The sequence below is a fragment of the Numida meleagris genome, chromosome 1 (assembly GCF_002078875.1).
Source record: "Numida meleagris isolate 19003 breed g44 Domestic line chromosome 1, NumMel1.0, whole genome shotgun sequence".
Classification (NCBI taxonomy): Eukaryota; Metazoa; Chordata; class Aves; order Galliformes; family Numididae; genus Numida; species Numida meleagris.
Window position 1 is genome coordinate 187,741,640 of NC_034409.1, and position 22,009 is coordinate 187,763,648.

The 22,009-nt window shown below is 38.7% G+C and overlaps 1 protein-coding gene across 3 annotated transcripts in view; it reads right to left on the reverse strand.

Moving 5' to 3' along the window:
* The window catches only part of DLG2 (discs large MAGUK scaffold protein 2), a 1,019,534-nt gene that overhangs the window by 531,606 nt on the left and 465,919 nt on the right, over nt 1-22,009 (reverse strand). For all 3 annotated transcript variants that reach the window (XM_021382614.1, XM_021382609.1, XM_021382622.1), the window contains one exon: nt 20,167-20,328. In XM_021382614.1, coding sequence (XP_021238289.1) covers nt 20,167-20,328 — 162 coding nt within the window. The remainder of the gene's footprint in view (nt 1-20,166; nt 20,329-22,009) is intronic.

Here is a 22,009-nt window from a genome sequence, read left to right on the forward strand (position 1 = left end):
TGTATTATTTATGGAAGACTGGATCTTAGAAAGCCTTTCTGAGCTGATTTAAATCCTGTCTTTTTTTTTTTCATTTGCAGAGGGGCAAGAGGACAAAAAGGGGTATAGCCAAAAAATTGTGGTATTGCAAAAGAGCACAGAATCATGAATTGCTAGTTCCACGATTTGGATTCAAGCTACAGTAGAATACAGCATATATGATCACCATTAGGGACTTTGTTCAGCAGTCTTCCCTCTTCTTGAATCCGTATCATGCAAACCTGACAGTCAGCCACCAGATACTTCAGCTGGAAATCCTGAAGACTGAAAAAATGAGCTTTAAACATTTAAAATTGAATATATTCAAGTGCTCTCCCCAAAACAGGAGTTAATTACATGGTCCTGCTATGTATGTGGATATTGAAGGCAAGAGATTTGTTCCACTTATACTGAACATAAAGAAAGCCAGAAATGGCACCTCTAATCTCTCACTTCCAAAACATATTTTCCTTATTCTTTGGACCATGGTGAGGGAAGGACACATGGTAACTTATTCTTAAAAGCTTCGTAAGTATGCAACGTTAAACAGCTGAACATTTCAAAGAAAATAAAGAAAAAGAAAAGAAAGAGAAAAAGGAAAAGAAAGAGAAAAAGAGAAAAAGGGGAAAGGGAAAAGAAAAAGAAAAAGAAAAAAAAGAAGAAAGAAAAAAGTGTTAAAGTCTGTGACAAGACAAATGAGTCTATATTTTTTTTTGGTGTGTGGAGGGAGGATACTCATGAGCATTTGCTAAATAAGCTAGCATACACTGCCAAGAACAGAATGGGAATGCAGTATTTATGTGGCAAAATGGATATTTTGTCAAAGCTGGTCACAAATGGTTCGCTGCATACACTGAAAGAGTTTACTATTTTAGAGTTCACAGTACTTAGTGTGGAAATTGCTTGTAGTTAAGGTGTGAAAGTAATTTTTATTCTGTATCTTCATAAATCAAGGTAAAGTCTCAAACCTAAAAGGTTTGCTGCATGTGTTCTCAGAAAGCCCATACATATTTTGGCACATATTCACAACTAAACCTGTGCAAATAATGGATTATTCATTCAAAAACCAAAGAAAGATAGTAATCAGGTCAGGTAGACCTGAAATTGTTCATTCAGTCCAATACAAAAGTATTGGAAGTATCTGGAAGGAAGATAAATATTTATTTTCCTATGCTTGCTTTTGAAGATTTTATTCCATTTTGGAATGCCAGTTTAAAAACACAAGTCGAAAGCTATTTTGCATCTTTGAAATAAACTGTTTTGACTTCTCCAGAACAAACCTGATATTAAAAATGTCAATACAAAACGCTGTGATTTCTGATTAGTTTTCTTCTCCTTTATTCAGATGAAATTGTTAGCCAACTTTACTTGAAATGACATTTATGTTTAAAATAATTTTTTGTAGCAGATTTACTATTAATAATCACCATCTGTATTCATGGTAAACAATCTGTATAGTTTAATTCTCAGCTTTAAGCTACCATTTCCAACAAAACTGCATGTATGGATTTTTATTAATTATTTTTTATTGAGAGATACGTTTTCTTGCAGCCATGTTACCTAAAATCAAGAAAAATGACTATTTTTCCCTATATTCAAACATGACACTGTTTGATAAGTATCTCAAAAGGATCTCAAATATCAAGTTCAGCAGAGTGCTCCTAGTACGAGATAACACATCAAATGGTACAGCAAAACCCATGAGAAGGTAGCAGCATCTTGTAGGATCAGCATTTTTTGGATGGTTAGCTTTCTTGACACTTGTGAGCTGATAGAAGAAAGCTTGTAATTTTATTTGCTCTATAGCAGTAACTCCAGAGTGAATGGAGTTGTGCATTAAATTGTGTGATCCCTGAGGTGAGATTGGAAAACTACTCTTCCCTTTATTTGGGTTTCTTTAGCTCACGCAGAACTTAACAAGATGATTGTCACCAGCTTCTACTACATTAAATTAGTAGACAATCAGACTGCTTTCAGTAAAATGTGTTCAGCTGCTCTCAGTCCATGTATGATTTCCTCAGACAATGATGCAGAATAGTAACAGCAATGTTCCAAATCCAACTCCTTCTCAGTAAGCTATTTGTTTGAAAAATGCAAATGTTTTATTAAGAGCAGGATAAAACTTCATCACAAAATTCATGTATAAAGTTGCAAGTGATACACATACATAGTTCTTTGATTACACAATGAGCATATATAAATGGTATAAAAACATACCATAAAATAGCAGTGGAGGTTCTTATGCATGAGTGAATTGTAAAGAGGAAACAATACATCATGGTTACCGTTATGGAGCACTTAAGACCAAGCTGCCACTGGTGCCAATACTCAGGTTTTTGAGAGACTGGTAAAAAGGAGGCCATCTGTTTTTAGATGGTAACACAGCCTTACAATTTTAGATACCATAATAGCTTTGAGACTAAGAATGAAATACTGAATAAAACACAAACTTAATTGTTGTTAATCAACTTGAAATTTTTAAGCCTATTTCACAGCTTAGTGTACACAATTCACATCTTAGGAAATGATTTCGAACAATAGAGCTCCTTTTTTCCTTTTGCAGATTCCTGAAATTACCACTGAGCTAGCAGACTTCTGGAGTTCCCTGTCTGCACAGCCTCGAAAAGGTTACACATGACAGGTTATTATGTCCTATTAAACAGAGATCTGTTTTATCAGAACAGTAACATGCATTGTACTCTACAGCTTAACTGAAAGCCTCACTAAAATATAATTTCCTATCCAACTGCACAGTTGCATATGATTCATATGTTCTGACTTTTCCGTCTCCTCTTAGAAACGTCCTGCTTTTTCATGTCCTGAAGGAACTGGCTGATGCAGTTACCAAGCTGCGCTCCCCCATATTTGAGAAGTCATGGCTGTCAGGCGTAGACCCCTGTGACTGGAAAAAGGGAAACATCACTCCCATGTTCAAGAAAGGGAGAAAGGAAGATCTGGGGAACTACAGACCAGTGAGCATCACGTCTGTGCCTGGAAAGGTCATAGAGCAGATCCTGGGAGACACGTTAAGGCACATGCAAGGTGTGGAGGTGATCCAGTATAGCCAGCACAGCTTCACCAAGTGCACATTGTGCCTGACCAATCTGGTGACCTTCTATGATTGAATGGTGACATCAGCGGACCAAGGAAGGGCAACTGATGTTGTCTACCTGGACTTGTGCAAGGCCTTTGACATGGACCCTCACTACATCATTATCTATAAATTAGAGAAATATAGATTTGAAGGCTGGACTATTTGATGGATAAAGAGCTGGTTAGAAGGTCCCAGCCAAAGAGCTGTGGTCAGTGGCTCTATGTTCAGGTGGAGGTTGATGACGAGTGGTGTCCCGCAGGCATCCATCTTGTGACTTGTGCTCCTCAACATCTTTATCAATGACATAGACAGTGGGACTGAGTGCACTCTCTGAAAGTTTTCAGATGACACCAAGCTGAGTGGTGCAGTTGACACAACAGAAGGAGGGGATATCATCCAGAGGGACCTAGACAGGCTTGAAAGGTGGGCCCAGGGGAACATAATTAAGCTCAACAAAGCCAAGTGCAAGGTGTTGCATTTGGGTCATGGCAGACTGGAAGAACTCATTGAGAGGAGCCCACATGGAGAAGAACTTGGAGGTTCTACTGGATGAGAAGCTGGCCATGATCCAACAGTGTGCACTTGCCTCTTGGAAGGCCAACAGTATCCTGGGCTGCCTCAAAAAAGTGGTGGCAGCAGGGAGAGTGAGGTGATTATTCCCTCTGCTTTGCCCATGTAAGGCCCCATCTGGAGTACTGTGTCCAGGCCTGGAGCCAGTACAGGAAGGATGTGGAGCTGTTGGAGCAGGTCCAGAGGAGGGCCATGAAGACGATCAGAGAGCTGGAGCACCTCTCCTACAAAGAAAGGCTGAGGGAGTTGGGCTCATTCAGCCCAGAGAAGTCTCTGGAGAGATCTCATTGCAGTATTTGAAGGGAGCTTATAAGCAGGATGGGGATGGACTTTTTACATGATATGATAATGATAGGACAAGGAGGAGTGGCTTGTAACTAAAAGAAGGGAGATTTAGGTTGGATGTTTGGAAGAAATTTCTTTTACTCAGTGAAGCACTGGCACAGGCTGCCCAGAAAAGCTGTGGATGCCCCATCCCTGGAGGTGTTCAAGGCCAGGTTGGATGGGGCTCTTCTGGCAGCCTGAGCTGGTGGTTGGCAGCCATATCCACAGCAGGAGGTTTGAACTAGATTATTTTTAATGTCCCCTGCAACCTAAGCCATTCTATAATTGTACTAAATATTTCCAGGTTTCAAACACACCAGTCCAACAGAAAAAAAAAAAAAACTAAAACAAAAACAAAGCACAACAAAGCCTCCCTTCCTCCATGGCTTTGAATTCCGCTGTTAGATTTCAATATTTAGTAAAGTGTAAACACCAGTAGAAGCTTATACAGTGTTGAAAATGTCACATTTTTCTCTTTCTTTCTCTCCCACTGACACCTCTCATAATTACACAGATTCACTGGTACCTAACACAAGATGAGTCCATGCTATATCTCCTCTGATTACCTATTCTTATGGAAGTTGTAGGAATTTCTTTTCAACCACTATACTCTTTCAAATTTGTCTGAAAAAGGCCAGTGGAGGAAAAATTTTTTCCTCCACTTCTAACAGCTTTACATAATCAAACTGCTTTTGGAAGTAGAATGGTTTCAGTATTTCAGTGCTTGATTTTTGACATTTATTTGTAAACAATTTGCTTAGTGATTTAAATCACTACATAAAGATTTTTTTCACAAAGCTATAAGCCACCTCTGAAACATTCAGCTAATTAAGCATGTACAAGAAATTCATATTACCCCTTCCACTGTAGAAATGCATATTTTTAAAACTTACATTTTATCATCTGTGTATTCTTTTGGATCTGTTTAATTCCTCTGAAGCGCCTTATAACTGTGTCTTGTTTTCACTATCCAAAATAATTGTGTCCCATCTGCAAATTGCACTGTACCTATCTAGCTATTTCCCTGATAAATAATTTGAATATTTGTGTTTCTGTAGTCTGGGATGGATTTCAACTTTCCCAGGTTGTCTTAGAATAACCTTAGTTTTTCTTTTAATATACTGGGAATAGTCCATTCATTTCTCTTAATTATTTTGATTATTTTTTTTCTACTCCTTCACACTTTTTCACTTTCTGAAATATTTTCTTTCAGTAGCAGCTTATAGTGTTGAGACTGTCAAAATTATACAGTAAGTACAAATAAATGACTGGTCTATTTTACACTTTTACTAATTCACTGTAAGAGATTCAACTAAGTTAAGAGAAACTTGCTTTTCCTTTACAACAGCTATTCTTATTTCTTCGAATCCCATTCTGTTTTTCTCATTAAAAGTATTTTCAGACACATAAAACCAAAGATCATCCCTACTGTTTCTTAAAACACAGATAAAAATTTGCTGCCATCCAGTCCTCAGGATAGAACATCTCTGATACTGAACATGTTTGTTAACTATCCCCCATTCAGCCACTTTTTTTTATATAACAGATATTACCTGTAAGAAAGAGATTTTCATCTCTACTTTTACAAATATACAATATCAATGAGTCTTGAATATTCATACTTCAATTACAAGTGCCATTACAATTAACAATTGTAAAAAAAAAAAAAAAAGTCAGTTACAGTTAACAAGTCCAAACTTGTGCCTCTGGAAATCAGCCTGCACCAAGCAGTTTGTTTCCAGGTCCAGGCTTTGTCCCTGATGCACATCCGCAGTGCTGGGAAGCTGCAGAAGGGCTGCTGACACAGAGAGTCCAAAGCTAAACAAAACAAAATGAGGCCAGGAGGGTAAGTAAATTCCTACTCTATGATATTAACACTTCAGAAAAATAGATGAGACTGGATGAAAATGCAGCATGAATACACAGGGGTGATGTGGGTCCAGCATTGCACCTACACTAATTAGTCCTTTCGTAATGTAAAATATTCTTGTCCAACACCTTCAGCACTTTCCCCATATTTATTTGTGTTATATTTGTGAAAAAGAGCATCGGGTCCAGGGAAGACACAGGAAATAAAAATGCTAAGGAGGTGAGGGGGCGTAAGGATGATTAAATGTGAATATCATTACTTTTTGCCTTTTCTATCGTCTTAATTTCTCCTCAAATGTTCATTCTTACCCCATACTCAGCCATCACATGCAGCTGCCTGGATTGTCTCTACCAACGTGCAAGTGAATTTTCCCTCCTTTCCCACAGTCATATCCTAGAGGGAAAGGGAAGCTGGGAAAGACATTGACTTCCTAAGCAATGTGGGAAGTCTGAGGAAAGAGAAAGGATTCCCAGAGCGTAAGGACTTTTTGCAAATTCTGAATTTTGACATTCTGTGAAATGTTGCCCTAATGTTTAAAACAGCAAACTTCTAATGTCTGTCTTACTAATAAGATCTTATCACAATTTAAGAATGGCACTGCAGTCCCTGAGACATTGCAGAAGGATAGCAGAGAAGATAATTGCTGTATACCATAGTTCCCTTGACCAGAACTCCAAGAAGACACATAATACAAGAACACTAAAACCAATACTTAGTAAGAACTATAATGTGTTAGTAAATAATATTAAGGAGAATTTGAGTTATACCTTCTACCTATCGTAGGTTTTCAATATCATATCTAGAAAGCCAAAAAACATCAGCAGAAAGAGCTTATGAGAAGTGAACTGGACATGAGTGTCCCTGCAAACAAAGGATATCTGCCAGAGTGTGCCAAACACGGTCCCACTATATCTGAAGCCTCTTAATGAAGCATTTAGCATAATATAATTAAGAAAACTCATTTATACTAACCACTATGATGAAAATGATGTTGCAAAACCCAACTAATTGAAAGTATAGTAACACTCATCAACTCAGTTCAACACATGTGGAGAATTAAATTAAGGCCATTAATTAATTAATGCATTTAGTAAGCGATGGTGTGTTAGTAAGGGGGTTAATTTCTACTCTGGGCAGACCATTTCTGTTTTGGTCTCTTTAGTTAAAAAGGGACTTAATTCCCAGAACCATTTTAAATCAACACCAAGTCTCTTTTTCTTTTTTTTTTTTTTTTCAAAATGTGTATATTATATTTGTCCGTACTCAGCAAGAGGCAAAGCATCTGTGAAGCACTAATGGGAGAAAGCCAATAATTGTAATAAGATACTGCTGGTCTATAATTCAGCCCGGAGACATGAATGTCTCTAGCTAAAGAAATGACAATGGAACTATATGATAGTTAAAAAGTGGTTATATTCTGATTATAGAAGATTGATTAGTAGATATAATTCGAGTATATGCAGGGATTCCTATTAGTTTCTGCTCATCTGTATTGTTTTTAGCCTGTGTAGGTCTGAGATATCACAACATTTATGCTTTTCCTAAGCTTAGGACAATAGAACCCTATTCTGCACTCAGCCCCTGGGTAACACTATAACCTAAATTATCATCATCATCATTCAGATTGAATTAAGAGGCTTGGAAAGAATATGCATCTAGGGAGGAATCTCCAGACCAGTCTTGCTCAGATCATTTCTGATAGCTGTAATGAGAAGGGCAGCGGAAAATTTGCTTTGATGTATTTAGGGGCCTGGAAGGACTGCGCTAATAACCTGGTCAGTAATCACGATACAGCAAAGATACTGTGATCTGAGCTGTTCTACAGGAGGGCAGTTCTGAGAAAGGATGAATTTCATCCTCTCCCGCACCTCTCATTTTATTATCAGATTAGATTTTCAAAAAGAATTTAGAAGAGTTTGTGGCTTACAATGCTTTCAAAATCAAAGGGAGCTGTATTCCTACTTAAATTAGGCTGAAAGCTACTTTCCCCAAAAGCCCCAATAGAAAACAATCAATTTTCTCAAGATTATGTATAAACACCACAGTCATCCCTCAGTTTTGCAGTGTTTGGGAAGATTTTGTGCTCAACCCATTCACACATGATCTTACTGAAATCTACAGAGAGTTCAACCCCAGCCAGATCAGGCCCGCTGTGTTTGTATCTAGAACAGTGGAGCAATACTAACAAACCCCAAATTTCAGTCACGCAAGGCCAGCAAAATTCGTTTAGGAGCTGCTATTTTTATCAAGGTTTCTCCCTCTGTAATCCCCTGTGGCAATGCAATGAGCAAGCTTCTATATGGGTTCAGCCTCCTTTTGAATATTAAATTACTGAAGTTCAGAAGAATTTAATTAGTATCTCACCTACTTACCATCTTCCAGTGATGCCTCAACTACAATTATGGCACTACATTACAGGCAATTTCAGCTTAATTGAATAACTTGAGTAAAACCTGGTTTTCAATTGCCAGAATAATCCCTATTAAGATAGCTGTAACTGAGTTATAAACAAAAAAGGTTATATGTACATGCTGTGCTACCAGGTTTATGGCATATACTCTAGCTTATTCACCTCTGATATTACCACACTGTCAAAAGGTTTATACTTAAATAACACTGGAAATACACCAATGCTCTGGGCATGAGCAGCTGAAAAATTACTGTGTCAAAGCAAGCTGCCAGGTAGGTCCCAAACTTTTCACATACGTCCTTTCCATTTTTCCAGTTTGTGCCCCTTTCCTCCCAGACATACATACCTATTTGCAGTGTACTTCAGCCACCATCTGCCTCTCTCTGTTCTCACGGGCCCTCGCATGTAACTATTTGTAGAATATATTTTCCTGCAAAACCCCTGTACCATAAACTCCAACAGCAGAGAGCCTCTTGCCCCCCTCTTGCCCCTTTCCTTCCAGCTCAGGATAAATATCACATTCTTTACATGGAAACAAAAAGCAAAAAGAAAAGGAGAAGGAGAGGGAGGCAGGAAGAGAGAAATAGGAAAAAGCCTCAGTTGCATTTTCCTCAGGCTGTTGCTTTACCCCAGTGCATTGGGGTAGTTCTGAACTGGCTCAGATTCCCCCCAGTCTGAGATAATAACCTGCCATAAGAACTCAGCTGATGAATTGTTCCACTTCAGTGAGAAAGTATGAGCACAAATTGCGCCATGATAAAGCCAATATAGGAAAAATTATGGAATGCCACAAATATATATTTCTGTCATCTCCATAGTCTGGCTGAACCTGTAGAGTTTTTAAGCCAATCTGGTAAGGATGTACAGATAAATCTTTGCTGGGAAATATATCTACCCTGCTTCTCTGAATCTATGGTGTCAAAAGACTTTGCCTGTTCTGTGTTCCAAATGAGAGAGGTATGGCCCCAAAGCACAGACACGCACAATCCTCTTAAAGCTTGAGCGTGCAAATTCCCAGCAGGCAAAGAGCTAAAGGAGAACATGGGAAGCAAATTAAAATTTTCAAAGGAATCCCAGCACTTCGTTTTTACAATAGTAATAGTATGCTGACACACTGGTGTTCTAACGCTTTCCTCAAAATTTTTCTTCCACCAAGTTTAGAACAATAAATGTTGACATTTGTCAACACATGCAGCTCCATTTCTTCAGTAGTATTTGAGGTATTAGTGTTTAGTAGTCCCTGTGGTCTACTTAAATAGGGACAGGGTTAAAATTCCCTAATCCCAGTATATGTCTGAGAGTGTAGATAACTAGCATTTTCCACACTGGTACCCTGTCTTGGCTATTTCAATTGAGATTTGTATCTCAGAGGTCATTACAGCCATTAGTAAACCATAAGCAGCGTAGAAGGACCCTTGTTTGCACTTTACTGTACTCATTCCTACTCTGTAACTAAATGTCACCATCTCCAGAATACTGAAAAAGTAATGCCATTTCAAAACAGAACTCAAATTATGAACATAGTCATTATGAAAATAGCCCAGTTTCACCTAATTCAGATCTGCTTAGTTTGCAGATCTGTTGCAAAATAGTAAAAGAAACCAACTGCCTATTGAGTGCTAAAGAGGAAACAGCAGCAACTGGAATGTGAAATCAGATGCATGTGAGGTTTCCAGAGGTTGGCTGATGTCATTAACACTCCAAGAGTGCTAAGCTGTTACCTTTGCACTATTTTGGCCAATTCCCAGTATTAATATAAGCCTTTATACTCACATGCTGCATGCTATCACAAAAAATTCTATTTCCCTGCTTGGAATTTGCTGCTCTATTTGATGAAATACACGGTTTGTGACACTGACTTCAAAACATAAACTTCTTTATTTGTTGAAAACATTCTTTTCAGTCCTTCCAATGTCATCAACTGCAGCCATTTCATTAAGTCAATAATCAGGTTTAATGAATTTTAGATTTGGAAGCACAAAGTTCTGCCACTAAAGGCTGATCAAATCCAATGCAGCAATCCATGAAGATGTTTACCATAACTATAACGGAAGAGAGGCTTTGAAAAATAAAATTTTTACATTTTCTTTGAGAAACAGTTATTTTCTCCATGAAATAATTTCATCTAATAAGCTAAATTCTAAATCTAATGTATCTGAAGGAAGTATTCCGTTCACATTTGGAAGATAACAGGTGTAATACAGCATGCTTGAGTCTGTTGGCTGAAAAAAATGAATTGCATCTGACATTGCTCAGAGCATCTGCAAGTCTCGAAAGACTAAAAGCTGTACAGAGTGCTGCCATCTCAGTGGGCTATGACCCACCAGACTTGATGATATCCCTCATATTGCCTTTCCTTGAGAGGAGGGTGAGGCACCTTACAGCTGTAAGAGAAATCAACACAAAACGTTCATGAAGATCATGTATGAGAATGGGGAGACAGGGAGAGCTCCTCTCAAAGCAGCCAAAAAGCAAAATGATCAATAAAAATGCAATCATCTTGAACAAGAAGGGCATCAATTGTTATGTGTTAACAGCTACCTAGTACAAACGTGTACTTTGTGAGTGGCTTACAGTACTAACAAAATCCATGTGTAGGCGTAGGAATGGAGATAACAGAAAAGTGGGGAAGAAAGATCCAAAGAAGAAATAAAGGAATGGATTCTGAAGGCGATTCGGAAAAAAAAATAATGATGTAACAAGAGCATGTTACAATGATTAGGTATGGAAAAGAAAAACGGTATTGTAGGAACAGAAGAGACATGAGAACAAGAGGAACTATGGGAGATCAAGGCAGTAAACAGCGCAGATCTTAAAAAAGTCACCTGAGTCATCAAGACTGCTGACTATTTCATGACATTTTCCCAAATTGTTTCAGATTGAGTAGTGCTAATATCACAGAGAAATTATTAGAAAGCAAATGACGTGATCTCCTGACATAGATATTTTGCAGGGAACTAAATGCCTAAAAGGCTTTTTCATTTGAAAAATCATTCTGAGAAGCTGCAGTTAGCCAATGGTACCGACATGCTACACAATAAGAATCCCTAAAGTTCTTATTCAAACTAGATTCTTGAGAGTAGCTGGAAAATAATAGCCAATTCAGGAAGATCTTTTTCATCTAGATGCCAGAAGTCTGTTGTTTTTTTTTCACAGCTCCACACTCCACAAAATTTTATTACAAGATGAAATAGGAGCCACAAGAAACAAGAGTTCTAAAAGAACACACTTAGAAACAAAATACAAATTAACCTGAGCACCTCTGAGTGAGGCTGCCAAGATATTCCTCCATACGATCTGAAGGCTTGACCAACATCAATGCTATTTCTTCATGCTAAAAGCTGATGTGGAGGACACACCTGCAAACTTCTGCTTTGTACTTTTTTTTAATACCTGATACAGAAGAAAGGCGTTTTTTATGTGTAGCATCACCAGATGTATAAGCGCATAGATCTTTGACTGAGTGAATTATGAGGCTATTCCTTGGTGAAAAGGTGTTATGGCCATTTAATGCTTTATTTAAAATGGAGAGTACATTCCCAAGTGTCAGCAGTAGCTGAAGTCTGACAGAAGGGCATTTCAGCTGCTGAGCTCAGGGAAACAATCGGTGTTAAACCTGTCTGACACTTCAGAGAAAAATCCCTCCTCTTACAGTCTGACTAATAACGTCAAGATGCTTTATTGCACTTCTCATGAGGAGGTCATGAAACACTTGGAAAGGTGGCGAGCGCTATTATAGATGCCACACAAATAAACTGATATTTTTGTACTTACAGACTCAGGAAAGGAACTGAGAGAACACACAAATTTTACGTCTGTAAGATCTAGTAATGATTCAATTGATTTATTTGATGTATTTCATTTATTTCATCCAGAAAAATATATATAAAAATCCAACCACCTTTACAAGAGTACCTCTAATCTTGGTTTATTTGATATTTTTATGAGAACTCATACGGGCAGTGAATCAAGTGAAAATCAGCACAGTGAACGACAGAGTAACTAGTTCTATGTAAAATATTATAGAAAGACAAAAAAGATTCCTGGAATCTCTCATCTTCTGGATTATAAGTGACAGACTTCGCCAAAAATATTTGCAATATATCAGACCTTTTTTTTTTTTTTAAAATAAGACTCAGGAACAAGACTATCCTTAAGGAGAAATCTAAGACTTGAAAAGAATAAAAGATGTAACAGCTAATTAATACTAATGCATAAAGCACCCAGCAGATCAGGAACAGAGCAAGTCTCCTGAAACTGCAATTCAGATTAACATTTGAAAAGACCTGCAATACCTAGGAGGCCTTTCTAAAATAAACAGTGTCCACTGCCTGAAAATATTTCCAAATCCTTTGAAAATGCCTTTCTTTATTCTTCAGGCAAATCTAACAACAGATATTGGGCAGGTGGACACTGTCAGAATTTGCTGTGCTTGAGGGTGGGCGTGGGCATCGTTTATTTTGTCAAAAAAAACCCAAGGAATTGCAAGGCCTGAGGTTTACCTTAACTTGCCAAGATTTTTCCAACTAAATCACCCACTGACAGAGGCAGTTTTGTACGGTTTCTTTTTAATTCTATCAGAAGCTGGAAAGATAACAAAATACTGTCTGCAACAACATACACCATAGGGAAAGTCATCAGTCAGAAATCCACAGCTAAAAAAGTTAAGCACACAGAACAGCACACCTAGGTATGATGACAAAAAGACCCACACTGTTCTTCATTAGGACTACAACATTCAAATTTTGCATCATTTTAGGATGTGCTTCAGAATAAGATGGCAAAAAATGGAAGACATTCCTGCCCACATGGAACTGAGAAACAAAACATTCTTCAGAATACTGATTTATAAGCTGCTTATTTTGTTTGGAAAGAAAATGAAATTAAAATTCAGAGCTCTTTTTGGTACTTTTCTAAGAGCAAGAACAAGCATAGGCCCATTTGTCTTCTCTCTTTGTCTCTTCTTAATCCAAATGCATTTTTATATTAAAAAAACGCAGCTCACAGATACAGATTTATGATATATGCCTATCTGCTATTACAGTAAGAGATAAGAGAAAAGCAGTACATGATTAAACATGTAACAAGCAATGTATCTTAATGAAGCAACCTATTGAATATTCAGTGAAAATCTACTAACGGATACAGACTGCAGTATGGGGCTTTGTCAATAACTGCATATTAAAAAGGGGAGGGAAAAAAACACAACAATAAAATCACAACAACAACACAAAGGCTAGGAAGCTTGTAGGGCAGAGGTCAAAAGTATTACTACTATAAGATCACTGCTACTGGGCTGAGCTACCCTGGGGCTAAAAAATGCTTCATGCAGATCAGCCGTACTTATGAAATGTAGTCAGTGTAAGCACAGAAGGGGATGCCAGATCAAATTTTAGATAAGGTTGCTAATATATCTATGCATACATTAATGTGTCCTCTACATAACCTCAATTAATTTTGCAACTACAAGAGAAAACTTCAGACTTCTGTTCCTCACATCTACCATGTCAACCTCTCCTAGGCCTCCACCACCCTTAGGAGCCTCACGAGGGAATGAAAGCATGTGCTATGGCACTGCCTCCTTTATTTTTCACACATGAACCACAGAAATTTAAACAAATTCAGCCTTATCCTCTTCTCTATAGGAACCTCACCTCTGCCATAGCGTTCTTCCACAGTAATTGGAACCAGGGATGTTCAGACTCTTCCAAAAATAAGTGAGGCTTCTTGTCACAGTTAGATACTCTCCATAAAATCACTAGAAACTACATTTGCACAGGAGAATCAGGCAGGGTAACACTGAAAGTTGCTGTCTAACTCTGATTTCCTGATAGATTGAGTTATTTGCATTTACAGGCGCAGACGACTTTCCTGCAGCTGCTAAAGGAGCTCCACAAGTCTACTTTATAAAGTTGTTTTGAAGTTCTGTGTGGTCACTTCTTGACTTAATCTACAGCTCAAGTGATCCCCTGCAGCATCATGAGTCTTGGACTTTGTTGTTTTCACTGTATGTGTGACCAGTGCATGACTTTGTGTTTAATACAGAGTTCTGTAGTTAAAAAAAAAAAAAAAAAAATCACATGCCCAGAACTTTTAAAATTGAGAAATGGAGCTGTTGATCTGAATGAGAAAAAAAAAAGTGTAGAATATTTTGATCTTATTTTTTCCTAGTGTTCCTTTGAACTCAGCTTTTACTGAAGACAGTAGGAATTCACGAAATTAATAATTTTTACCCAATCTACACTTTTAGACTACAAAATATTACTCTTTGTGACAGTTTCTGGGAAGCTCAGACTAAGGAATTATACACAGATTAATTAATCATCCAGGATTATCCATAGAGCCTCTTCGCCCCTCTTTGTTAGTTTGTCAGAAAAGCACAGCAGCCACCATCGTGAGGTCTGACTCATGCTGGGACAAGGCAGGCTTCAGAGATGAAGAAAGCTGTTTCATTAGAGACAGAAAAGGGAACATCCAAATTCAAGCAGCCTCTGCAAGAATGACCTTCTTCCACTCGGGCAGATAGAAAGGATGATGGGAGTGCAAGGAGCACTCTACGCACTCACCGGAAGATGGGAGTAGGGAAAGGGAAACCCAGTTTTGAGCAGAAATAATGATCAAGTGACATCGTCTTTTCCATACTCTATACAGGGGACCGCAAGTAATTAGAAAGATAGAGGCTTTTCTCATCACCAAGAAAAAAGAATGAATGGAATCAATGTACTTTGGTGATGGGATAAGGAAATCTTCTGGAAAGCAATTTATACAAGTGTTAATTCACGGATAAGCTCAACCACAGACACTTCTAAGAAAACAAATTGCTCATTGGCTTTGTGTGGAGATAATTTTCCCTCTCTCCACTGGAAATTCATTCCACCAATTCTGACTTGTCCGGAGCAACCATGCTAAGATGCATGAGAGCAGTGTGGGGCAGCAAGAGCAGGAGGAGTACCCAGGGCAGCTCCTTCCCTTCTACAAAGCAGGGTGGTCAACAAGGGACCAAATGAGACATCTGAACTTTCTTATTTAAAAATATATTAGGATAAGATAATAACAGTGATTTACATGCTACTTCTTTTTTGCACAACTGCCATTGATGCTTACACTTAAACCTTGCTTTAAACTGGGAAATAGAGATAAGTAACAGGAATAGCCTGGCGTTTAAAATATGCAAGAAACCACAGAGATACAAGACCCTTATATGGATTTTTACTTCTAGGCTTATCTAAATAAAGAGGAATATACTTAAAAGAACAAGATATCTAATATCACAATAATGCTAATAAGGTTCATTCAGAAGCCAGAGGTTTCTGTCATTTAATGAACACTGATTAGCTATATTCCTAGGAGGAAGGGAAAGAGAAGATCACTTCATTTGGAGACAGAGCTTGCATGTCTAAATTCCTGGTATGTCTATGTTGTATTCAGATTTTTCAACACATCAGTGCTTCTGAAGGCACTTGATTTCTAGCAACGCATTTTTACAGAACTAGCACACTGTAAGCCACATAAAGACCTTAATAGAACGTTGCTGAAGCTGTAATAGTGTGATCAGAGGTCTCTGAGCTAATCGCACCATCTAGTGTAAAACAGGGGAAAGTGCAGTACAACTATTCTTTCAGCACATTGCATACATTTTCATTTCGTGGACTAAAAAAAACCACAATTTCCTTACCTCCACAGATTGTAAAGAACATTTATCATTGCAGTATGTCAATCCTCTCTTGCAAAGAACTGCTGAGGTGTTAACATTTTCCCCAAATGTTAATACAGCGACATAACCAAAAACTTCCTTTTAAACTTCTATGTTTGACATTCAAAGTTGCCGAAGCAATTGCAAATTTTATCTTTTCCACACTAATAGGTAGATCAACCTTTTGCAGAAGCTCGCAGGTTTCTAACATTTAGCACATACCATCACTGTGTTGAGCGTATAGGAGATGCTACCTGACAGTTCATGAAGAAATCTGAGGGTACAAACGTGGAAGCCACAATGAAAAGAGACTCCCCTTTTCATCACAACTGTTCTTTCTTATTACTATCTTCCAATAGGAAATAACTTGGCTAGTGCACATGGGAGTGTAGGGACTCAAAAGATAACAGGACTTGTCTAGCGTATATTAGAAAATCTCTTCACGTTCCCGAAGACTTTTTAGCATAATCAGTACCTGAATGTCTCAAAGACATTTTCAGAACAGCTGAGGACCAGATTTCTGATTATTCAGCATATAAAACTGCTGAGATGTTCAAGAAAATTTGCTTTACGGCTTGGTCTCTGACAAAATCCAATCCCTTTGAAGTATCCAGTAGAGACTAACTCCACTAGGATAATTGTGGACTACATCAAAGTACATAATCCAGAATGTGAAACTACAGCCAAGTTCTCTACATTTGTACAAACAACCTGGAATCAAATATATTTGTACTATGCAACACGATCCCACGTCAAGCATTTGAATTGCACATGTGTTCATAAAGATGGGCTGAATCCTTGTCCTGAGGATTAGAAAGTCTTTCAAAAATCCCTGGGACACTGTACTTACAAATATATGCAGTGGTATAGACGGGTCAATGGTTTATCCTTCTGAATTTCAGCAGTTCACTAAACTTCTAGCTGTAATGATGTAAGTCTGTGAACAAAGAAGTCAAGCTGTCTTATGAATGGACACTGAGATATTTACTAGGAACTTCAGAGTGAAGGTGGTGTGATGGTACCAAGCAGTCTACCTGAACAGGCCAGGTATAAATGACTGTTGTGGCTTCCAGAGATGGCTCGGTACATTTTAGTTTACAGCCACTCCGGAGGAAAGTTTTGTAATTACATGATCTTCACAGATTTCTTTCGAAATGAACACAAATGCATGGAAACAAGCAACTTTTCCTAAGTGACTTGAGTTTGGCAGAGTAAAAAGTGAGGTGATTAAGATGGACATGTGGCTTGGCCTTGGGATTATCCTTTGGTTCCAAAACATCTTTGTTATATTATCTTCATGCTCAACATTTTTATTTCATTATACTATTAAGTATAGTATAATGAGACTTCATTGCAGCCTTTCAGTATTTAAAAGATTATAAAGAACAAGACTTACTTTTTTTACACAATATGATAGTGATACGACAAGAAGGAATGATTTTAAGCTAAAAGAAGGAAGATTTAGATGAGAGGAAGTCTTTTAACCAGAGAGCGGAGAGGCCCTGGCACAGGCTGCCCAGAGAAGCTATGGATGCCTCATCCCTGGAGGTGCTCCAGGCCAGGTTGGATGGGCCCTGAGCAGCTGATCTGGTGGGTGGCAACCAGCCCATGGCAGTGGGGGTGAAACTAGGTGGCTCTGACATCCCTTCCAATCCAAGCCATCCTATCATTCTATGATTCTATCATTCTATGATTCCTTGTATGAAATACACACTTTGGAAAATCATCCTGTCATCAGAGCTCTTTGCAGCCATTAAACACGGAAGACTACCTCAGGAATTTGTTGAGAGGTGCACCGTGCTGCTGCAGATCCTGCTGTGAAATACAGGTAAGTCAGGCAGTTACTTTAACCCCATTGAGTCCGAGTGCCACCCCCATGCCCATGCGACATGCTTGCAGGCTGGGTCAGGCTGACAGTCTTAGTGACACACGAGTTATGGGATCCCTCTCAGTACAAGCGAAGTTGTGACTTTGATTTACACACAGATTCCCTTTGCAGCAAATGTCCTGACCTGTAGGCAGAAAACAGAGGCAGCACGAGTCAGCCTTTCCAGTGCAGACAGCTCTCACTGGAGTTTCTTGACAGTTTTATCCCACTCTTATCACCAATGTCATAAAACTCAGTCATAAAACCAGAGTTGACAAGCTGTATTTCGACTTCAGCATTTGTTCTATATCCTCCAAGCAGGATTTCAGCAGTTCCATATCTCACACAAGAGAGCAAAATATCTAAATTGCAGGCACATTTCCCTGAGAAAGCATACTACGAGTGGAGAGGCAGCGTGCCCCAGATTTAGCTATTATTCAGTGCAGCCATGTTTGTGCAATACTGCTGTGAAGAAAGCGGAATTCTGGAGAGTAGTGGGGAATAGGATGAAAAATTCATAGTTAAAAAAAATAAATAACCTATCCTGAGTGGGTTTTGGAGAGTTTTGAGTGGTATTTCTCAAATATGCAGAAATCTCTGTAACAAAAATCTTCTGAATGGGAATTTCTGTTGATTAGCAGAAACAAAAGTGAATCCAAAATGGGTATTTCAGGCAGGCAGGGTACCACAATGTCATGGATTTACTTCAGCCTCCAGAGCTAATTCTCTACTGAAGGGTAAAAGACAAGGGTAAAAGACTGCTCAAGAAAAAAGCAGAAACTTCAAAGCCATCTGAAGAGATCAATTACTAAATTTAAACTAAGTGGCAGACATGAGACACTACATCCACTGCGGGTCTGAGGAAAAGATGGGAAAGAGAAAATCCTCTGGCTCAGGGAAGAACTTGCAGGACATAATGAATTCTAAAAGGAAATACTTCATAGCTTCTCATCTACACTTCAGGAAGCAACTATGGAAAACAACTTCCTATCATCGCAGAAGCAATAGTGCTTTGCCCATTGAAGACAACTGCAGATGTCTCCGAATACCCTTCGCCTCAAATAGAGCAGGGATGTTTCTCTTCCAGGCAGGAATTTTTTTTTATCTGTGGCTGTCCCCACGATGACACTGAGACCACATGGAGGTTGTCCCTTTCAAATAACCAAACTGATCTACTTCTGCATAAATAAATGTAACACTGGTGGTTTCTGCAGTAGAAGTTAGGTAGGCAATGTGGAAACCTACTAAAGCATGAAAAGGCAAACTACGTACTACGTACGAACTGCACACAGAAATAACAAGAACAGCAAAGATTATTTCACGTTGCTATTCCATGAAAGATTGATGAATGCCAGATGAATTCACATCAGTCTTTAATAATAAATATCCACTTTCATTTGCCACCACACTGTAATCACTCTGCTAAACAAACAATGGCCATTTCATAACCTTCTGGCACTGGAATGCACAAAACCCGTCTGCCTTGTTGGCTTCTTAGTTTACCGCCTGAATAAAACCATCACTCAGAATACCACCACCATTATTAAAAATAGTTCACTTTTTTCCTCCCTTTTGCAGGCAGGAAGAAAACAACAAGTAATATGAATACTATCATGCTCCTTTTATTAAAGGAGTTTTAGGAACTTCTTCAAACTATTGCAAAAGAGCAAAATTTTCTGAAATTGAATTCTTTTTGGTTAATATACAGGTTCACCATGAAGATAAACATTTTTCCCAGTCAAATGTATCAGAGAACACCAGACATAGGCACACATACACAAAATCCCTGTAAATAGCTGCTTTCATTGACAGAAAGGTCTCTCTACATCACTCTGAATGGCAACGTAACAGCAAGTGCTTGAGTAGTAGAGTGGTGACAAATGAGCTCCCTTTTTGTGGCACTTCTTAAGACTTTGATATAACTATTTGAGAGATGGAAAAAACAGGATTCCATCAAATGTCGCATTTTTTTTTTTCAATTTATGACGACAATCAGGAAGGAAATTCTTCCATTACAATATCATGGTGATATTGAGAACATACATTATTCTTTCTTGGTGTACAGAAAGGAAGGCTCATTTGCCAGGAATGATTTTTCCTCAAACAAAAATTTCACATCTCAATACAAGCTTTGCCAACTAAATCATCACCTATTACACTACAGCAAGCCTCAAAATCCAGACATGGGACAATCAATCTGAATCAATACATTTTAAAATCCAGCTTGGCTGTTTGCACAACAAGATAAGGTTGTCAGGGGCTTCACATGACACATTTTCTCATGCTGGAGAATCAAAGCCACAGTAAATACTGATCCTACCTTCAAAGGAGAAATGTGCGACTGTAAGACATATCCATGGACATTCTCTATTTGAGACAGGTTCTTCTCTGACACGTGAACAAGCTCTGGGCCTCTCACTTCATGGGTCAGTCGAGGCAAAGTATGATCATGTGGAGCATCCTCATCTTGATAACGGTATTTCTAGGAAAGATAGATAACAAGGAGGGAGAAATAAGTTTTCAGGAAGCAATGACTATGTATCAATGTAAATATCAGATACTGGATAAACTATCAGACATTAATATAACTCTTGGGTTTTCTAATTTGTTCTAGAAAGAATACTTAATTTTGTTTTTAACATTTCACCACTGAGAGAAAGCCTAGTACATAGCTCACTCCAAAGTAATGCTTCCTTTTTCTTTCCATTGAAACTACAACAGTTCCAAAGAGCAGGATAACACTATTTGATAGAGCCAATTCCCAGATACAAAACACTATTTTTCAATATAGTCACCACTGTTAGCAATGCATTTTTGCCAGTGATGAACAAGAGCCTGCTAGTAAAAGTCTGCACCAGAAAAGGTGACCCACTATTGTTGTCACCACTGTTGAAATACACCACCGTCCGCCTCACTGTGCTCACATCCACTGTTTGCTCTCCATAATTGTTCAGCAAGTGTTGATGAATGTCAGTGGGTGCCATTTTTTCCACAGGGAGGAATTCAATTCCACACTTTGCCATTTTTTCTGCATGGAAGAATTCCATACCTTGGCTTCATATGCACTTCCATGTTAGATGCCATTTTGTCAGGCTGTTCCTCTGCTGCCATCTGCCACATGGCAACAAAATGTGAGAGAATACTCATGGGAAGATTCAACTTCCACTGCAATCCCACCAACATCCACCTTCAATGTTGTGGGCCAACATAATTAAACAGGAGGCATTACTTTTGGAGCAGCCTTCACATCATCACATGGATACAGTAGGCTCACTGCTTTTACATAGACATCTTAGAGGACATACTGGCAAGGGCCAGTACCAGTAGCAATGATATGTTGCTCTGCTGAGCTGTAGAGCAATCTCACATTTCTCACCTTCACAATAATAACTGTACTTTTATAGCTTTTCTGAACAAAACATTTTAATTATTTTCCATTTTAATACACAGTAAACTGTAATGAATTTCCATGGATGGAAATGCACGTACACTTCCACAGAGCCACGGGCAGGTGAAAATTAGTCTGCACTGAAAAAATTTCCCTTCACCCTGCAGACTAATTTGGTGAGGTTTTATAACTTCCCTTTCCACAGAGGAGTAACAGAAGAAAGAGAGAAAGCAAGCAGCCTGTCCCTAACAAGAAGGATGTAACAGTAACCCTAAAAATCAAATTAGATTGCCAGGCCTCTAGACTCCTTTTCACAGAGGCACCATCCCCTCAGAGAACGGGCTCAGCCATGTCCTGAGTGGGCCTGCTGTGGAATCAGCTGTGGGTTTCTTCCAACTTGGCATATTCTACATTGCTAATGGCTGAATCTGGCCTGGGGTAGCCCCACCACTCCTAACAAAGCCCGGCCCTGCAGCCCCCATCTGCCAACACCTTACCTTTTATACCCAATGCACATACAGCAGTTTTGAGGAATAAAACTACAGAATGGGTAATTTCTCTTCTCCGGGCTGAACAAACCCACCTCCCTCAGCCTTTCTTCATAGGAGAGGTGCACCAGCCCCCTGATCATCCTCATGGCCCTCCTCTGGACCCACTCCAATAGCTCCACATCTTTCTTGTGCTGATAGTGTTGCTTAGTGTAACTGTAAATGCTTTCATTTGAAAGTTATGTGTTCAAATATTGCAATGTGTGGAATCAAAAGCTTCAGAAAAG